This window comes from Balaenoptera ricei, chromosome 2, assembly GCF_028023285.1.
Source record: "Balaenoptera ricei isolate mBalRic1 chromosome 2, mBalRic1.hap2, whole genome shotgun sequence".
In the NCBI taxonomy this organism is placed as follows: Eukaryota; Metazoa; Chordata; class Mammalia; order Artiodactyla; family Balaenopteridae; genus Balaenoptera; species Balaenoptera ricei.
The window spans coordinates 124,637,240-124,654,920 of record NC_082640.1 but is presented as its reverse complement, the minus strand read 5'-3'; the positions used below and the strand labels follow the sequence as shown (position 1 = coordinate 124,654,920).

At 36.6% G+C, this 17,681-nt stretch overlaps 1 protein-coding gene across 3 annotated transcripts in view; it reads right to left on the bottom strand.

Moving 5' to 3' along the window:
• Positions 1 to 1,532: 1,532 nt before the first annotated feature.
• LOC132359669 (signal recognition particle subunit SRP54) overlaps positions 1,533 to 17,681 on the bottom strand; it is a 77,972-nt gene continuing 61,823 nt past the window's right edge. For 2 of the 3 annotated variants that reach the window (XM_059914093.1, XM_059914092.1), the window contains 4 exons: positions 16,114 to 16,287; positions 5,064 to 5,130; positions 3,865 to 3,962; positions 1,533 to 2,230 (listed from right to left, as the gene is read on the bottom strand). In XM_059914093.1, coding sequence (XP_059770076.1) covers positions 2,024 to 2,230; positions 3,865 to 3,962; positions 5,064 to 5,130; positions 16,114 to 16,287 — 546 coding nt within the window. In that variant the 3' untranslated portion in view covers positions 1,533 to 2,023. The remainder of the gene's footprint in view (positions 2,231 to 3,864; positions 3,963 to 5,063; positions 5,131 to 16,113; positions 16,288 to 17,681) is intronic. The other variant, XM_059914094.1, reaches the window with a different exon arrangement.

Here is a 17,681-nt window from a genome sequence, read left to right as displayed (position 1 = left end):
GAGAATTTGTTAACTAAGTGTAAAGATTCTCAATTATACTGTTTAATTTTTAAGAGATGAAAGAATAGAAGAGGGTAGAATATCATGACTATGATTCAGAAGGAATAGTAACTATTAAAAGGGTTGAAAAGGAAGAAAAAGTGAAAGAGGCTTAAAAATAAGACAAAACCATTTAATGCATTTATGGGAAATTTTATAGTTTGCATAAATAAAAAGTATAAAAATTTAAGGCACAGTGAATAACTATATAAACATTACAAACTGGCCACTGTTGGACAAGTAGAAAAAGTAAAATTCAAGAAATGTAAAACCTTTATTAATCATTATCTTCCTTCTACTACAATCAGAAAAGTTTCTGAGTCAACTCTTTTAGATCTAGTGCCTCTAGGGAGAGAAGATTCAGATTGCCTTTAGATATGCTTGCCTTTACAGGATAACCAAATAAATATTTGAGCTTGAATATCTTCTCAAATGAAGACAAAAAATTATAGGGAACACATCAGATTAGCATTCTTTAGAGCTACTGGTAAACTATAATTTATGACATTACATAATCTGACAATTAATCCTTTAAGCACTAAATTATATAGTTTATACCCATGACCAAAAAAATCACCATCACATGCCATGAACCACCATACCATGAATCCATGTAACTGAGGATTCCTAATGAAGAATTATCTTTCCTAAATCCTTCAAATTTCAGTTGAAGAACTTAGTGGGCAGATGTTCATGTTCATTGCTAACAGACTTCCATAATAAGCCCACTGTACCTATGTTGTTTCTTTGAAGCTATAGAGATATAGTTAAGATTGAAAGCTTAATGCTATTTAGAAGGCTATTAACAACCATTAATCCTAAGAACTCTTTAAGTTTGTGAATAGGTTTTTAAGAGCAGCATATCTGAAATAATCTACATATTTCTCCTTACCCACATTTAGTTATAAATCTAAGTCATATAGATATAAGATTCTGAACACATATAGGAGTATTTTCAAAATTAGTTTCATATACTTTTGTAAGGTCTGCTAATGGCACAGTGGGTACAGAGATGGCCAACTGGGTCAGGCAAACCATCCACTGTTGTTGCTTCGAAGTGGTGAATGACAGGTAACTTCATTATGCTACCATTGCACATTGTACAATATTTAACAGTGAGCCCTGGAGGGTTAAGTCTTCATCTGTCCCCCAGTCTTGACCCATAGGAGGCATTCAGGGCTGAAAGAGTGACATAAGCAGCTACTTGACCCATAGGAGGCATTCAGGGCTGAAAGAGTGACATAAGCAGGATGCCATGTGGGTAATCACTAGGTATTACCATTTGAATACAAATACATTAATAAATTCATCCCATAACTAGTGTTTTTAACATTATGTCCAAAGTTATTTAAGTTTGAATAACTACTGAAAGAGAAAGTAAGATGAACCTTCATTAAAAAATGGAAACCCATCTTAATATTTGGTGGTGTTATAAACTCAATCACCTTCCCATGAAATAAAGTTAATTCTCAAGGAAAGAAAATTCAAAATGCTTTCATATTGCTCCTTTTATTACACATTCAGTGAACCATCCTTAGTATGAAATGAATGGTTAAATATATAAATGTAAGACATAACAAGAAGATCTAGGGGAAAAATCCTCATTTTAATCTGAGACTACGAATATCAGCTCCAGTTAGCCTTATTCAGCAACTTACCTATTTTTTTTTTCTTACACAAATAACAGACAAGCTTGATAATTTAACTCTTCTTAATTGGTGGTTAGGGTTCTAGAATGTCCTTAACTTTTTTTAAAAGATCATTTTAAAACCAAAGTACTAATTTGACATAGTAAAAGCATAGTACAAATATCCAAATTTCAGATCTGGCTTTTGCTAGATAGAGCCTAAGAATAAAGGAACATTCTTCCCTTTCCAGATAACTTAATAATTTAAAATATAAATAACTATTAAGTCCCTTTGAATAGAGAGTGTGAAAGTTCCTGGTATAAAAACTACCTTAGAAGTTTGATAATCATTTCATTCTACGGAGGGACAGAGACTGGATTTTGTTTGCTCTCCATAATTACTTCACAATCTCCCTCCATTTCAAAATTGAGATTCACAAATGAACTGGATACAAGTGTTTCTGGTTGATCTGACTGAACAATGGAATCAGCCTGCAGCTTATTTTGCTGGTATTGTCTTTCTGCTTCTTCAGACATCCTGTTTTCTTCTTCTTCTTCTTCTTCCTAAAAGGAGGAAATATCAAGAATAGTTGAAATATAAATGTCCAAAAGGAATAGTATTTTTCTCCCACTTTCAGCTGCTTATGCCTTTTTTTTAACCAAAACATTAGTGTCATGTCCAATTCAGTTTCATCCAATTAAGACAAAACATACTTCCCCTTCCCCTGTTTCCAAATTGAAAACTATTGTATGAAGTATATGTAGTGAAGCTATTTTTAAAACACAGTATAGCACTGCTTAGCTTAGATGAGACCTGAATTAACTTTGACATGGGCTGGATCTCTTCAGGTTAATTCTAATCTAAATAAAAAATTAGCTAATACTGTATCACTACAGTTACAGGGTGTCAGCCTATTCAGTGGAATAGGGTGGTCTATTCACTTAAGTGGTATAGCATGATTAGTGTTCCCATAAGCACCTAGTAGACAGATAAGGCAGTCCCTGCCCTCAAGAAGTTTACAGTCTAGGAAGGAAGTTAAGACATTTAAGAAGAGTATTAAAACAGAAAGGAATAACCACTATAGAGATTTAGAGAGTAAATAACTTCTAGTTCCAGAACTACTAAATTGATGGAGGAAATGGTGGCATTTGCATTGGTCCCTGTAGTACGGTGAGTCAGTACAGAGTGAGTAACCTGTCAGGATGATTAATCTAGAGATTGCCTGAGAGTGAAGGAGAAAGACCATTTAGGAGACTATCACAATAGTCCAGATGAGGTAATGAGGCTCTAAACAAGGCTGGTAGAGTTAAAAACACTCATTTGTTATAAAACATTTTTGGAACCACATAACAAATAGTCAGCTGAGCTGAGCTTTCCAGATTCATGCCTCTACATCGTAGCTTTACCTGAATTGCCCTCCTTGTTTGCTTGAAGGAGAGTAATGAAAGATTCTAATATTTATTTCAAGCTCACCAATATATACTCGGTGCTGCCCTAAGCATTTTACATATTAACTCATTTAATCCTTAGAGCAACCCTGAGCATGGATGCTGCAATTTTCCTCATTACAAAGATGAGGAAACTGCAGCTTATACAGGTTAAGTATCTTGCCCAAGGTTACAAAGTTAGAAGTGGCAGGGCACGTGGTTCTCGAGCCCACACTCTTAAATGCTAAAGCTTACTCACTCTTTAAAGCTAAACTCATTTCACCCTCATCCTAAGACCTCATGACATCTGCACACAAAATTGCCTCATATCTTTGTGCCTTAACAACTGGCACTTACACATTTCTAGTACTGGTCATTTCCTGTGCAGCAAACCCATTCCACTTCTCCCACATCCAGTCTATGTGTCCTAAGTACAGAGACCAGGTCTTGTTTCCTCATCTTAAATTTGGAATAATAATTCAAAGAGAGGTGTGTGAAGATTAAATTAAATAACATATCTAAGGCACCTCTCACAGCACCTAGCACATGAAATCTAGCTTAATTGTGCACATAGATCGTAGGGGAATTTCAGTATTAAAAAATTCTAAAATGTATGCTAATTTGATAAAGAAATTAATGACTTGAGAATGAAACGCCTAGTATAAGGGAGCTATCTTTGGGGCAGCTAGAGGATACGTGTCTTCATTACACAACCCATGAAGTCCACAGCAAACCAAACTGAATCAAGAAAATGTAAAAAGGAGACACACCTCCTTCTTCATCCGGTAATACTCATCAATGGCATACTGGTATTTTGGGGTGCTGATGCCCAAAACAGATGCAATCTTTTCTCCGAGAAAGTCACACACTAAAAATACAAAAGTTAAATGGCTTACATAATTCCATAAACATTTCTTGAGCCCTTTCTATGTGCAAAGCACTGTACGAATACAAAAGTTACAGTCCCCACCCTCGGGGAGATAATGAACATTCAGTACATCTCCTTTGTCTATCTTCCTTGATTTCCCCAAGAAGCACTAGTGGCTCCTTCTGGGCTCCCAATAACACTGCTCATACCTCTTACTATAACACTTATCACCAGGTGTCATAATTATCTGTTAGATGTCTATTTCTTCAAGAAAAATGTATACTCTCAGAGGGCTGGGATATCACTGGGCTGGGAGAAAGGAATGGATTATACTATAGCACTCACTGAGTGCCTGCCACATGCCAGGCACTATGAAAGGTTAGACTCAAAGAAGTTGAAGAACTGGCCCAAGCGGACAAAGCAGATCCAAAATTCAATCCAGGTCTGAATGTAAAGCTCATGTTCTTTTCATAACACTAGACTGTCTAGCATATATTGAGTGCTCAGTAAATGTTTGTTGAATGAATTACTATTCACATTTAGATCTAATGAAAGGCATAAAGTAATAGAAGCTATGGGGGAGTTAAAATGGGAAGCAGAGGAAAGCTTTATGATTTAAAACGCATATTTAAAGTTAGCACGATTAAGTCATAAGCTGATAATTCATTTCCTTCAAATATGACTTAGTTATATCTCAACTTAAGAAATGAAATATTAATCAAATAAAACATAAATGAATTATAACTACAGGCTTTAGAATAAGCAGTTAGAATGAGAACAATATCAGGGAATCAAATGGCAAAATAGCCAAATAACTGCTAACAGGAAAGTTTCAAGAACATGAAAATTGTATCTAAATTAATATAGCTATTTTTTAGTCCTTTTTTTAAAGCATATCCAGAAGCTAAAAAATGTTTTAAGATGAAGTACAAGTTAGATTAATATCTTCCAATGTGAGCTAGCTAGCTAGCTAGTTGCTGAGAAGGGAGTGACTAACTCCCAATTGTTTCTCCTTCAATTTTGAAACACCCTATTTAGCAAAGCTCCTGTTCTGGGAGCATATTATAGTGGTTATACAATATTCAAACAAAAAAGTAATACCTGAGAGGGTTGATGTGGCAGCACGAAGCATGTAAAACCATAAGTAGGGGCCCCAGGTAAGTTTTGTCTGCAACAAGAGGTTAGGTTAGCGACATTCATACCTAAATTCATTCTATACATTTAGGCCAGAAAGAAGTAGTCAAATACTTGGTGGGCACTTAGAATATTCTATAGATGATACTATAAACAGAGTACAAGCCAATAAAAAAATTAAAAGCTTTGTAGAGAGAATGTCACAAAGACATTTTACATTCACCCATACAACTATCACCACCTTAAGTCCACAGAATAACCAAAAAAGGCAGCAGCCACTGAAATGGAGTGGGTTAAGTCATAACCTTAATTATTTATGAGTTATCCAGAGCCTTCCTTTCTCCTGTCTTGTTGCTTTTTTGTCTTCATTGTTCAAAAGCACATCAGAGAGTGTGTACAGTCAATGGAAAGGGATCTAAGAAATCATACAGTACAACACACATATGATTTAGTGGGGAAATTAAGGTTCAGAGAAATTAAACAGATTAAGGGCATATTAAATGAACTTTTAATGGTGAGAAAATAAGTAACCAGTAAGTGGCAAGATGAGGTTTTTTGTTGCTGTTCCTTCAAGGATTAAAAAGGGACTAGAGCATATAACCCAAGAAAAGTTTAGTATCTATTTGGCAGGCTAGGACCACTGGCAGAATGCAATCTACACTACACACCTGCATAGTTAACCTTGGTAATTCCATAGAATACTTTTGTGAAGCTTGCCACATAGATGACAGTTTGCCTCTGTGGATGAAATCAGTAATAGGAGCATGATTCATCATACCAATATTTTTGTTTAGGAAAAGAAAACATAGTATAGAGCCTACAATCAATCAAACACATTAGTAATTATTTGAATATTGGTTCCAGGGAGAGAAGGAAAAGATAAACCTGTCCATAATCTTCTTAGATAAGATATGCTGATGATTATAAGGGCGTTAAAAAAGCAAATACAAGAGTATCTGTAAGACTGAAAACTGTAGACACTGGAAATGACTCTTTTTTCTCTATTGGTGAAATGGAAGTATCTTCCTTCTCCGCTGTCTAAAGCTAACGAAGTTGCCAATTTCGGTGTTATTTCCTTTCTTGCTGGTTAAGGAAAATTTTTCACCTCAGGGTTTTCAAAGTCATTTTGAGTGGCCACTGTCTGTCTTATCAACTTCTTATGCAAATTAATTTAAAAACAAAGTTCTATATTTTAAATATTTTTTAAAAAAGGAACATCTGTAAGACTGGGCAGATGGGCTAAAGCAGAGAGGAGTAAACATGTAACATAGTCTTTCAATGAAAAGTAGGTATATCAATTCCTGTGATAACATTTCTGAAAAGACACAAAAGTAAGGTAGCTCCTTAGTCTCTCTTTACACAAGAATGGATGTCCAAGCAAACAAATACATTCAAGAAAACACTGTATATTTCTGACTCCCTGATAAAAATCTGCTATATCTTCTACATTCAGAGCAGGAGGCATCTCTTAGGTGGGGATAAGGGTTAGTTTAGGGGCTCTGTTTAAGATGCTCTGACTTTAGTGTTTACTTTTTTTTTTTTTAACAGCAAATGGGACAGTACAGAAACATAGGGAATGGAAACAATTTCTATAACACATAATAAGTGATAAGGCCAAGAAACTACTTAGAAAAGGACTCAGCATGCTTTTGGAGAAAAGCATGCATTTCTCAGTGGACCAATTCTCCTGGGGTTGTTTCTAGAGAGAACAATTGCTAATATCCAGGCTGCGACTACCAAAGAGTCAAACCTGCTCCAGAGCTGAGACACTGGATAAGGATTCAGGAATACCATCTATCATTATCACACAGAGTTATACAGAATGAATGGATAGGGCCCTTTGTGCAGACACTGACCCACAGTCTACACTGGAACCCTGCCACCACTGCCAGCATCACTACCGCCACCACCATCCCAGTAACAGAACTGGGACAAGATCTTGAGTCTTTAAGACTTCCAATTTATGAGTGCAAACTCAAGTAGATTCATCTCTTTCTTCAAAAATTTAATTATCTATTTCTTCCTGCATAATTTTCCATCTCTTCCTTAATAAAGAACTATTAAGACTTGCTATCTTTTGTTTTGAAACAACTTATTTTTAAATTATAAAAGCAAGCAATATTATTATATTTGCTCATTTATTGCAAAACACTTACAAAATGGAAAAAGTATAAAGAAAATTTAAGTCACCCATTTTTCCACCATCCATAGATAATTATCATTAACATCTTAGTATATTTTTCCCAGTCTTTTCCTAAGCATATATGTGTTTTACAACATTGCTATACTTTTTCTATCCTGCTGTTTTTCCCATTTACTATATTGAAAATATTAAGCATATTTCCCAAATGCTTAAATTCCTAAGGGTGGAATAACTAGGCCAAAAATTTAATCATTTGGAAAGCTCTCCCTTCACAATGCAAAACTTCACACCAGAAAATTTACCAATAAATATTCAGCAGTAATGTATGAGATTGTCCATTCCCTTGTACCCTCATTACAGTATATTGTTCTTTTCCTTTTTAAAAATTTGATAGGCAAAAATGAGCCCAGATAATTTTGAGTTCTGACTATATTAAGAAAGGCATCAGTCCATTTATATAGGTAACAGTTACGTGCATAATCTAAGTTTTTAATATGTATAGTTAGATACACACATATACACATATTTAAGGAACCCTAAGTGAAACTAAATCAATGGTTAAATGAATTACTGGAAATATGTTTACTCTTAACGTTCATCTAAGGTAAAAATCTAAGGAAAACAATTATAAGATTGTAAAAAGATCTAGGTCTCCATTTCTTACTTTCTATCAAGTATCATATGCCAGGAGTATTATTCTTTCATTTATTTATTTATTTATTTTTGACTGCATTGGGTCTTTGTTGCTGCGCGTGGGCTTTCTCTAGTTGCGGCGAGCCGGGGGCTGCTCTTCATTGTGGTGCACAGGCTTCTCATTGTGGTGGCTTCTCTTGTTGCGGAGCATGGGCTCTAGGCGCATGGGCTTCAGTAGTTGTGGCTCGTGGGCTCAGTAGTTCTGGCTCGCGGGTTCTAGAGCGCAGGCTCAGTAGTTGTGGTGCACGGGCTTAGTTGCTCCATTGCATGTGGGATCTTCCCAGACCAGGGCTCGAACCCGTGTCCTCTGCATTGGCAGGCGGATTCTTAACCACTGCACCACCAGGGAAGTCCCAGGAGTATTATTCTTAAATCTTTATTTTAGATATCAGGGTTTTTCTTTAATTGGGTCTGTTCTACATATCTACTATGTAAATATACAACAATACCTTTTCCAAATTCCTTTGTCCTATCAGATTTATGATGCATTAGAAGCAAATCGAAATTGGAAAGTCTGCTTTTCACATTAAGTGATGCTAGGTTTGCCTTTAGTTATAAACAGCTGCTAGGATGATTACTATTTTTAAAAAAAGACAAGTGTTGGTGAGTATGTAAAGAAATTAGAACACTTGGATGCTGTTGGTGGGAATGTAAAATGGTGCAGCCATTATGGAAAACAGTAGGGCGGTTCCTCAAAAAATAAAAAATACAAACACCAAATGATCCAGCAATTCCACTTCTGGGTATTTATCCAAAAGAACTGAAATTAAAATCTTGAAGAGGTATTTCCACTCTCCTGTTAGTGGCAGCATTATTTACAGTAGCCAAGATATGGAAACAACCTAAGTGTCCCCATTAAAGAGGAAAAACACTATCTGCAAGTTTGCTTTACGAGCAGAAGTCTACATTAGACTTCAGCATTTAAAAAAATGATGACTAACATTAACATGTGCATGCATAAGTAATAAACCAAACGAAGATATTTAGAGTTCAGGCCGCAATTAAAAATATCCAAAAAATGAATTGTATCTCTTTTAGCAAAAGATTTAAGTAATTGTTATTTTTTGGTCTTGGTTAACTTAGCCAACATAGATAGTCCTATTTGCTAATTATAAATTCTTCATGAATGGTACCAGATTTTTTTCTGAAAATTTTATTTAGAAGTCAAGTATAATGTCAGCTCTCAGCTTCCAACTAAGTTTATAACATAAGCTTCCTATTGGCAGTATTTATACACACACACACACACACACACACACACACACACACACATATATATGGTATTAGTATATAATAGCAGCTACTCGTTGCCTAAAAAAATCACTAGGAGACACAATTACCACCAAGGAAAATATAACTTTAAAACTTCAAAATGGATATTTCAGGAATGAAGCCAAACAAGTTAATTTCATAAACTTTCAAATGATTCTTGAATAAGAAATGTAGGGAAAATTGTTAAATTAGTCATGGGTTTTCAAATTCCAATAGAGTTCTAAAATTACCTTTTGAGCAAGATTCCTTGTGCTACCTACTATATTTGCTTTGTTATCTAATACTACCTTACATGTATATAGTTCTTAGTCATTTTTCAATGAGTATTCATATATACTATCTTTTTAATCTTCAAAAACAATTCTTAATGTAGATGAGACAAGGTTATCTTTTTTTTAATAGTTGTGAAACCTGAAGTGCAGTGGGATTAAGTCTTTATCACAGGGAGGTGACTACTCCAGGACTAAGCCAGAACTGAAACCAGCTCTGACTATGTATGCTGCCTCCCAGCGAAGGAAACAGACAGGTTTCTTATCACCCAGGTTTCTTGTCTTAGTCTAGGCCTAAAAATTCAAATAAATTCGAATGACAACATACTATATACAAGGTAATTAACTATTAAAAAAAAGAGTGGATATAGACTTACAGCACAACAGCAGGAGGAACTCTGTGGACCCACTACCCAGTGAAACTAGTGAAAATTATTTAAAATAAACATTTAAACCCTCTGGAAATGGTCCTAAGGATATACTACAAATGAAAAAACATCTATTCAAGAAAATAAATAAAAATTTGACAAGAAAATAAGAGTATGAAGTAAGCGAACCAAGACCATTGGCCTTCCCAGCAAAGTGAAGTGGAAATTCACTGCCAGACTGGTACAGCTAAGAACACAGGGCTCCTTCTACCCCCAGCTTCCAGGTGGAGGGCTTTCCTCCCAGGAGGAACAGGACATCAATCAGCATTTCTCAACCTGCCCACAAGCTACCCATTACTGAGACTAACTTCCAGGTGAGTGCAGGTGACAGGTGAGGGCTCCCTCCTTCCATCAGCCCCCCACTAACATAATGGAGGCTCTACCGTGAGCATGGTGCCACTGAGAATACTGGCACACTGATCGCCCTTACCCCAGTTCCTAAGACAGTGGTTGCATGCCAGAAGAGGTGAGCCAAGACCTAAGGCTTCTGTTCCCAACCCCAACCGAGCGCTCGGCTGCTAAAGTAGGGGTGTCACAGAGAAATGCACTACTATCCAGACCCCCCAATTTCAGAGATCTGGCTAAAAGATTTTGCCCAGGAGGAAAAAGTAGGCCATAAGACAGATAGCTCCTAATTTCTTCCCATGTGAACTGACTTCATTTGCAACAGAAGTGGAAAAGTCCAAGCTTAAGGGTACTCTCAAAATCAGTGGAGATTTTGGTAAAAGGTACTTGGGAAGAAATTCTTAGACTCTATGAAGATACAGGCTCAACTATAGCTCAGCTAGTTTGAAGCAGAAAACAGCAAGTGGGGAGGAGACAGACTTCACTAAAATAACTCATCAAGTCACTAGACAAATGGGCAAATAACAAAGTCAAGCCCCTGGGAGGTGAGGGTTAGGGAGGAAGCAGAGGGCAGCACCCAGAGTTGCTACGATATATTATCTAAAATGTCCAGTTATTCAAACAAATAATTATGAGACACGCAAAGAAGACAGGAAAGCATGACCCGTACACTAGAAAAAAAAGCAGACAACAGAAGCTACTTGTGAGAGTGACCAGATGTTGGATTTAACAGAAAAAACTCAAAGTAGCCTTTATAAGTATGTTCAAAGAATTAAGGAAACCATAGTTAAAGAAAAACAGGAAGGTATGGTAACAGTGTTGCATCAAATTTAGAATATCAATTAAGAGAAATCATAAAATAGAACCAAATGGAAATTCTGGTGTTGAAATAGTATAATAACTGAAATGAAAATTTCAATTGAGTGGCTCAACAGAACAAAAACTAACAGAAATGAGGGGAGAAATAGACAATTCAACAATAATAGTTGGAGACTTCAATACCCCATTTTCAATAACGAATAGGGCAACCAGGTAGAAGATCAACAAGGAAACAGAAGACAAACAACACTATAAACCAACCAGACCTGTTAGACATCTATAGAATACTCTACCTAACAACAGAATATACACTAGTCTCAAGCACATATGGAACATTCTCCAAGACAGACCATTTGCTAGGACACAAAAGAAACCTCAGGGACTTTCCTGGTGGTCCAGTGGTAAAGAATCCGCCTTCGAATGCCGTGGACACAGGTTTGATCCCTGGTCAGGGAACTAAGATCCCACATACCATGGGGCAACTAAGCCCATGCGCCACAACTACTGAGCCCCTGCACCTCAACTAAAGAGCCCATGTGCTGCAAACTACAGAGCCCAAGCACTCTGGAGCCCGCACGCCACGACTAGAGAGAGAAATTCGCACACCACAACTAGAGAGAAGCCTGCGCACCACAACGAAGATCCCACGTGCCACAACTAGGACCCAATGCAGCCAAATAAATAAATAATAAATATTAAAAAAAGAAAAAAGAAACCTCAATAAATTTAAAAGGACAGAAATAATATAAAGTATGTTCTCAAACCATAATGGAGTGAAATTAGAAATCAATAACAGAAAAAAAATGTGGGAAACTCACAAATATGTGAGAAGTAAACAACATACTCAAATTACCAACAAGTCAAAGAAAAAAAAGGGAAAAGAGAAAATACTTCGAGATGAATGAAAACGAAGATGTAACATATAAAAACTTATGAGATGTAACTAAAGCAATGTTAAGGGAAATTCATAGCTAATTAAGAAATAAGAAAGATAACCCAACCTTCCACCTCAAGACAGTGGGAAAAGAAGTGCAAATGAGACCTAAAGCAAGCAGAAGCATAGAAATAATAAAGACTAGAATGGACATTGATGAGATGGAGAAAAGAAAAAGAGAGAAAAATCAATGAAACCAAAAGCTGGTTCTTGGAAAAGATCAACAATATTGATTAACCTTTAGCTAGACTGAAGAGGAAAATAAAAAGGATTATAAAGGAATACTATGAATAACTTAATAATAAATTAGATAACTTAGGGGTAAGGAATTTAGAGTTACAAACTACTGTGTATAAAAGAAATAAGTTACAATGATATACAGTACAAAACAGGGAGTATAGCCAAAATTTTATAATAACTATAAGTGGAATATAACCTTTAAAAATTGTGAACCACTATGTTGTACACCTGAACCTAATGTAATACTGTACATCAACTATACCTCGATTTTAAAAACAAATGGGAAAAAAAAACCACAATAAAACAAATGGGGACTTCCCTGGTGGCACAGTGGTGAAGAATACACCTGCCAATGCAGGGGACACAGGTTCAAGCCCTGGTCTGGGAAGATCCCACATGCCGCGGAGCAACTAAGCCCATGCGCCACAACTACTGAGCCTGCGCTCTAGAGCCTGTGAGCCACAACTACTGAGCCCGCATGCCACAACTACTGAAGCCCGCATGCCTACCCATGCTCCACAATGAGAGAAGCCACCGCAATGAGAAGCTTGCACACCGCAACAAAGAGCAGCCCCCGGCTCGCCGCAACTAGAGGAAGCCCCCGCACAGCAACGAAGACCCAATGCAACCAAAAATAAATTAATTAATTAACTAATTTTTTTTTTAAAAAAGGGCAGGACTTCCCTGGTGGTCCAGTGGTTGAGAATCTGCCTTCCAATGCAGGGGACACGGGTTCAATCCCTGGTCGGGAGACTAAGATCCCACATGCCGCGGGGCAACTAAGCCCGCACGCCACAACTAAGGAACCCATGTGCCACAACTACAGAGCCCATGCGCTCTGGAGCCCGTGTGCCACAACTAGAGAGAAGCCCGCACACCACAACAAAGAGCCCGTGCACCACAATGAAAGATCCTCAGCCAAAAATAAATAAATATTTAAAAAATACAAAAACAGGCAAGGGATCTGAATAGGCATTTCTCTAAAGATGATATACAAATGGCCAATAAACAAATGAAAAGATGCTCAATATCACTGGCCACCAGGGAAATGCAAATTAAAACCATAATGAGATGCCACTTCACATCCACAAGGACAACTAGAATAAAAAAGATAGTAACAAGTGTTGATAAGGATGTAGAGAAATCAGAACCCTCATTCAATGCTGGCAGGAATTTTAAATGGTGCAGCCACTTTGGAAAACAATTTGGTGGTTCTTCAAATGACTGAATACAGGATTTCCCTGCTATCCAAAAGTAGAGCATTCCTATGAAACCTTTCATAACGCAAAACTGTGTAAAGCAAAGAAGTGCTTACCATAGGACACATCTTACTAAACAGCTGAACAAAATAAATCGAAACAAAGCACAAATGCTCACAGATACAGTTCAAAGCTATGGCGGCTTGATGCTGTGATGCTGTGTAGTTCCCCAGGGAAGGAGCTTCAAGGTGCCTCTCTCACTGTTCAGGGTGCCCACCACCTCTACAAGGGCTCACTGCAAAACAAATTCTGGACGCTATTTTTACTTTTTACCTTTTTTCATAAAAGTGAAAATCCTCTTCGGCTTTCTTTCAGTTAGCGAAAAGAGGTACTAACGTAGGTTTTTCATAAAAGCGAAGTGGTGTAAAGCAAACTTTCAAAAAGCAGGGGATACCTGTATAGAGTTATCATATGACCCAGCAATTCCACTCATAGGTACATACCTAAGAGAAATGAAAACATACGTCCACACAAATACCTGTACACAAATGTTCATAGCGGAATTATTCATAACAGCCAAAAGGTAGAAACAACCAAATGTCTCTGACCTGACAAACATGGTATATCAAAAAAAGGAATGAAGTTCTGACACATGCTATAACATGGATAAACCTTGAAAACGTTACGCTAAGTGAAAGAAGCCAGTCACAAAAGATCACATATCATACGAGTTCGTTCATATGAAATGTCCGTAATAGGGAAATCAATAGACAGAAAATAGATTAGTGGTCATCAGGGGTTGGGGAGATGAAGGGTAGGGAGTGATAACTAAAGGGTACTGGGTTTCTTTTTGAGGTGATGCAAATGTACTAAAAATTGACTGTGGTAATGGTTGCGTCTATCAGTGAATGCTGCAAATTTTAAATTGATGAATGTATGCTACGTGGACTGCATTTCAATTAAGTTTTTTTAAAGAGTAAACCTTTAGGAAAGTAGTAAGGATGTATTTTTTCTATGCAATGTCTTTATTACCGATTCCTATGTAAATAGAGGACAATTTTTGAGACAAAGACTTTTTAAACCATACATATATACACAAATTTATACAGACAAATAAAAACCCCTTCAAAGTAATTTAGAAGAAAGACATTTATTTCAACAATTCTTCCACTGCATGAAACACTTCTACAACATTCTGCATGCATTTGGAATTGCCTTCAGAGTATACTGCACAGTCCTTTGAATACTGTCTATAGCAGAGAATCTGGATCTGATATTTTTTTAATAACTAGAATTTATTTAGAACCAAATCTGATGAAAAATTAGTAATAACATTTTTTAAGCCAAATCTAAATTAATAATTCTCTATTCTGCTACTTTGCTTTATTTTCTTCATAGCACTTTCCATAGTCTGATAATTATAGTATATACTTGCTTATTGCCTTTCTGCCCACTAGCATATAAGAGCAGAAATTTATACTGCCCATTGCCGTATCACCAGCACCTAGAAAGTCCATAAATATTTGATCAACTGAACTCTCAAAATGACTACTTAGAAAGGCAACACTTCTTTTAAAAAAATGTACAGCTAGTCTTATAATTTTACAGTTACATCTTTTTGTTTTGTTTTGTTTTTGTTTTTGTTTTTTAATTTCTTTTTGGCTGCATTGGGTCTTTGCTGCTGTGCACGGGCTTTCTCTAGCTGCGGCAAGCGGCAGCTACTCTTCGCTGTGGTGCACGGGCTTCTCATTGCAGTGGCTTCTCTTGCTGCAGAGCACGGGCTCTAGGCACATGGGCTTCAGTAGCTGTGGCACGCGGGCTTCAGTAGTTGTGGCATGTGGGCTTCAGTAGTTGTGGTGCACAGGCTTAGTTGCTCCGCGGCATGTGGGATCTTCCTGGACCAGGGATTGAACCCGTGTTCCCTGCATTGGCAGGCGGATCCTTAACCACTGCGCCACCAGTAAAGTCCCCAGTCACATCATTTATAACTTAGAAATTCTTAAATTTCGCTGGTGAGGAACATAAAGTTAAGAACTGTACACTCCTATCTTCTAATCAAAACTTGAGGCAATATAAAAAAGAACTGACAACTTCTAAGCTTTAAATGGAAACCATCATGGTGGTATCGTCTTTAATACAAAAGGACTGGAATTCAACTACGCCGTTTAGTGAAATAAATCTTAAAGAAACCTATCCACACTGACAAAAGAACTCTGACACTCAAAAATAAACTATTCAGGCTACTGAAATACAGAAAATACTTCCATCCATATTTTGTAAAAATATTGTTTTCCACCAAAATCATAATGTATAATTTTATAATCAGAATACAGTTTATTTAAACCTCAAAGGTCCCTTCTATTCAATGTTTAAGGGAAACAGGGACTTCCCTGGTGGTCCAGTGGTTAAGAATCTGCCTTCCAATGCAGGGTACACGGGTTCCATCCCTGGCTGGGGAACTAAGATCCCACGTGCCTAAGGGCAACTAAGCCCGCGCATTGCAACTAGAGAGAAGCCAGAGTTCCACAACGAAGATCCCGCGCAACTAAGACCCGACGCAGCCAAAAATATAAATAAATAAATAAATATATATATATATATTTTTAAATGTTTAAGGGAAACAAATCAGTCAAAACAAAACCCACTGACAAAAGGAACATCAGCATCAAACCTACCGGATCAACAGTAGGCAAAACATCTTTCTTCTCCAGGCCATCAACTTCATCTTCATCCGTGCTGTATTCTTCCATTGTTTCACCACTAACAAAGTGGATGACTCTCCTTGGGACTTTCTTCTTTTTTCCTATGACTCCCAGTTCTACATTTTCAAAGCCTCTTTCATTACTCATCTAATGTCAAATAATAAATTAAGAAAAGAAGAGTTTCAAGTGAGATTAATTTTCTTTCATATAACAAAAAAAATTTTTCGGTTGCTTTATTTTAGGGAATAAAGAAATATAAGCCAATCCTTAAACCGTTTCTAAACAATAAAACAGATCGTACACAGAAAAGCGTATCAACAGCATAAACGAAGAGTTTAATGAATAGTAAAGCAAACCTCTGCATACTCACTGCCCAGGTTAAAAAACAGAACTTCACCAATTAAACTTTTTAAGTCAAAAGCTAAGAAATCAAAAAAAAAAAAAAAAAGAAATCAAGCAACACACTTCAAGTCATAGCAATTCCAATGTCGTAGACATGCTGGACATCAATAATTTTAAAGAACAATGCTAATTACGGAGGGATTAATGTGTTGATATATCAAAGGAGAATCATATAGATGCATGTACATATGTTAGATGCGTAACATAAAATGTTTGTATAAGGTAACCCTGCTAAGTCTTTGAATTTGAGCTTAGTTACATGTGGGCAAACCAAAACCAGTTCAGCTTAATTCTGAACCTCTCCTTTTCCAAAATGGGAGTCCCGAAGTAAGATGCCTTTTAGGTCCAAGCAGGTACCAAAAATGAGTAAATACTGCTATAGATTAAAAGTAGACCTTTGAAGAAAAGCATGCTGCAACCAAAGACATTAAAATTCAAAAAAATTTAAAGCACTGTGCAGACCAAATAAAACTCATTTGTAAACCAGATCTGGAAAGCAGGGCATCAGTATTCTATATCTGAACTTCTACATTTCTCAGTCACTAATATATAGATGACAACACAGTTTTCCTGCTAGTAAAAAGATTTCACAAATTTTAAAACTATAATAGTCTATAGAATTCCAATTACATCTAAATTTCATTCCAAGGGAAATACTAATTTTACCTCACACATATAGCCAATGTTCCAAACTCACTGTAAATGCATTTTGAGGGAGAGGATGAAGAGCTTTTCCTTGTCTTTTTGCCTCAAGTTTAAATTCCTAAGAAAGTCTTTGTTGTATCTTCTTACTAGAAGATTTCAAAAAGCACAGTGCAAGTAATTGTAAAGAAAAATCTGGCAACAGTGGTTACCCTTGGGGTTAGGTACAAAGATGGGGGAGGAGGTACAGGTAAAGGAGTGGTCAAGGGGGCTTTTTATTCTTTTTGTATTTTGTTGTTGTTTTACTTCCATGATGAGAATATGCTCTGGTACAATTTTAAAACTAAACCAAAGCAAAATGATACAGGACTACAGGACTGCCATGATTAGAGTCCATATCAGTGGGATTGTCCAAGACAGTCCAGAGTTCAAAAATTTCATCCTCTATAAGGATTCTTACACTTGTAGATATGACCACACATAATTTAAACCCATGA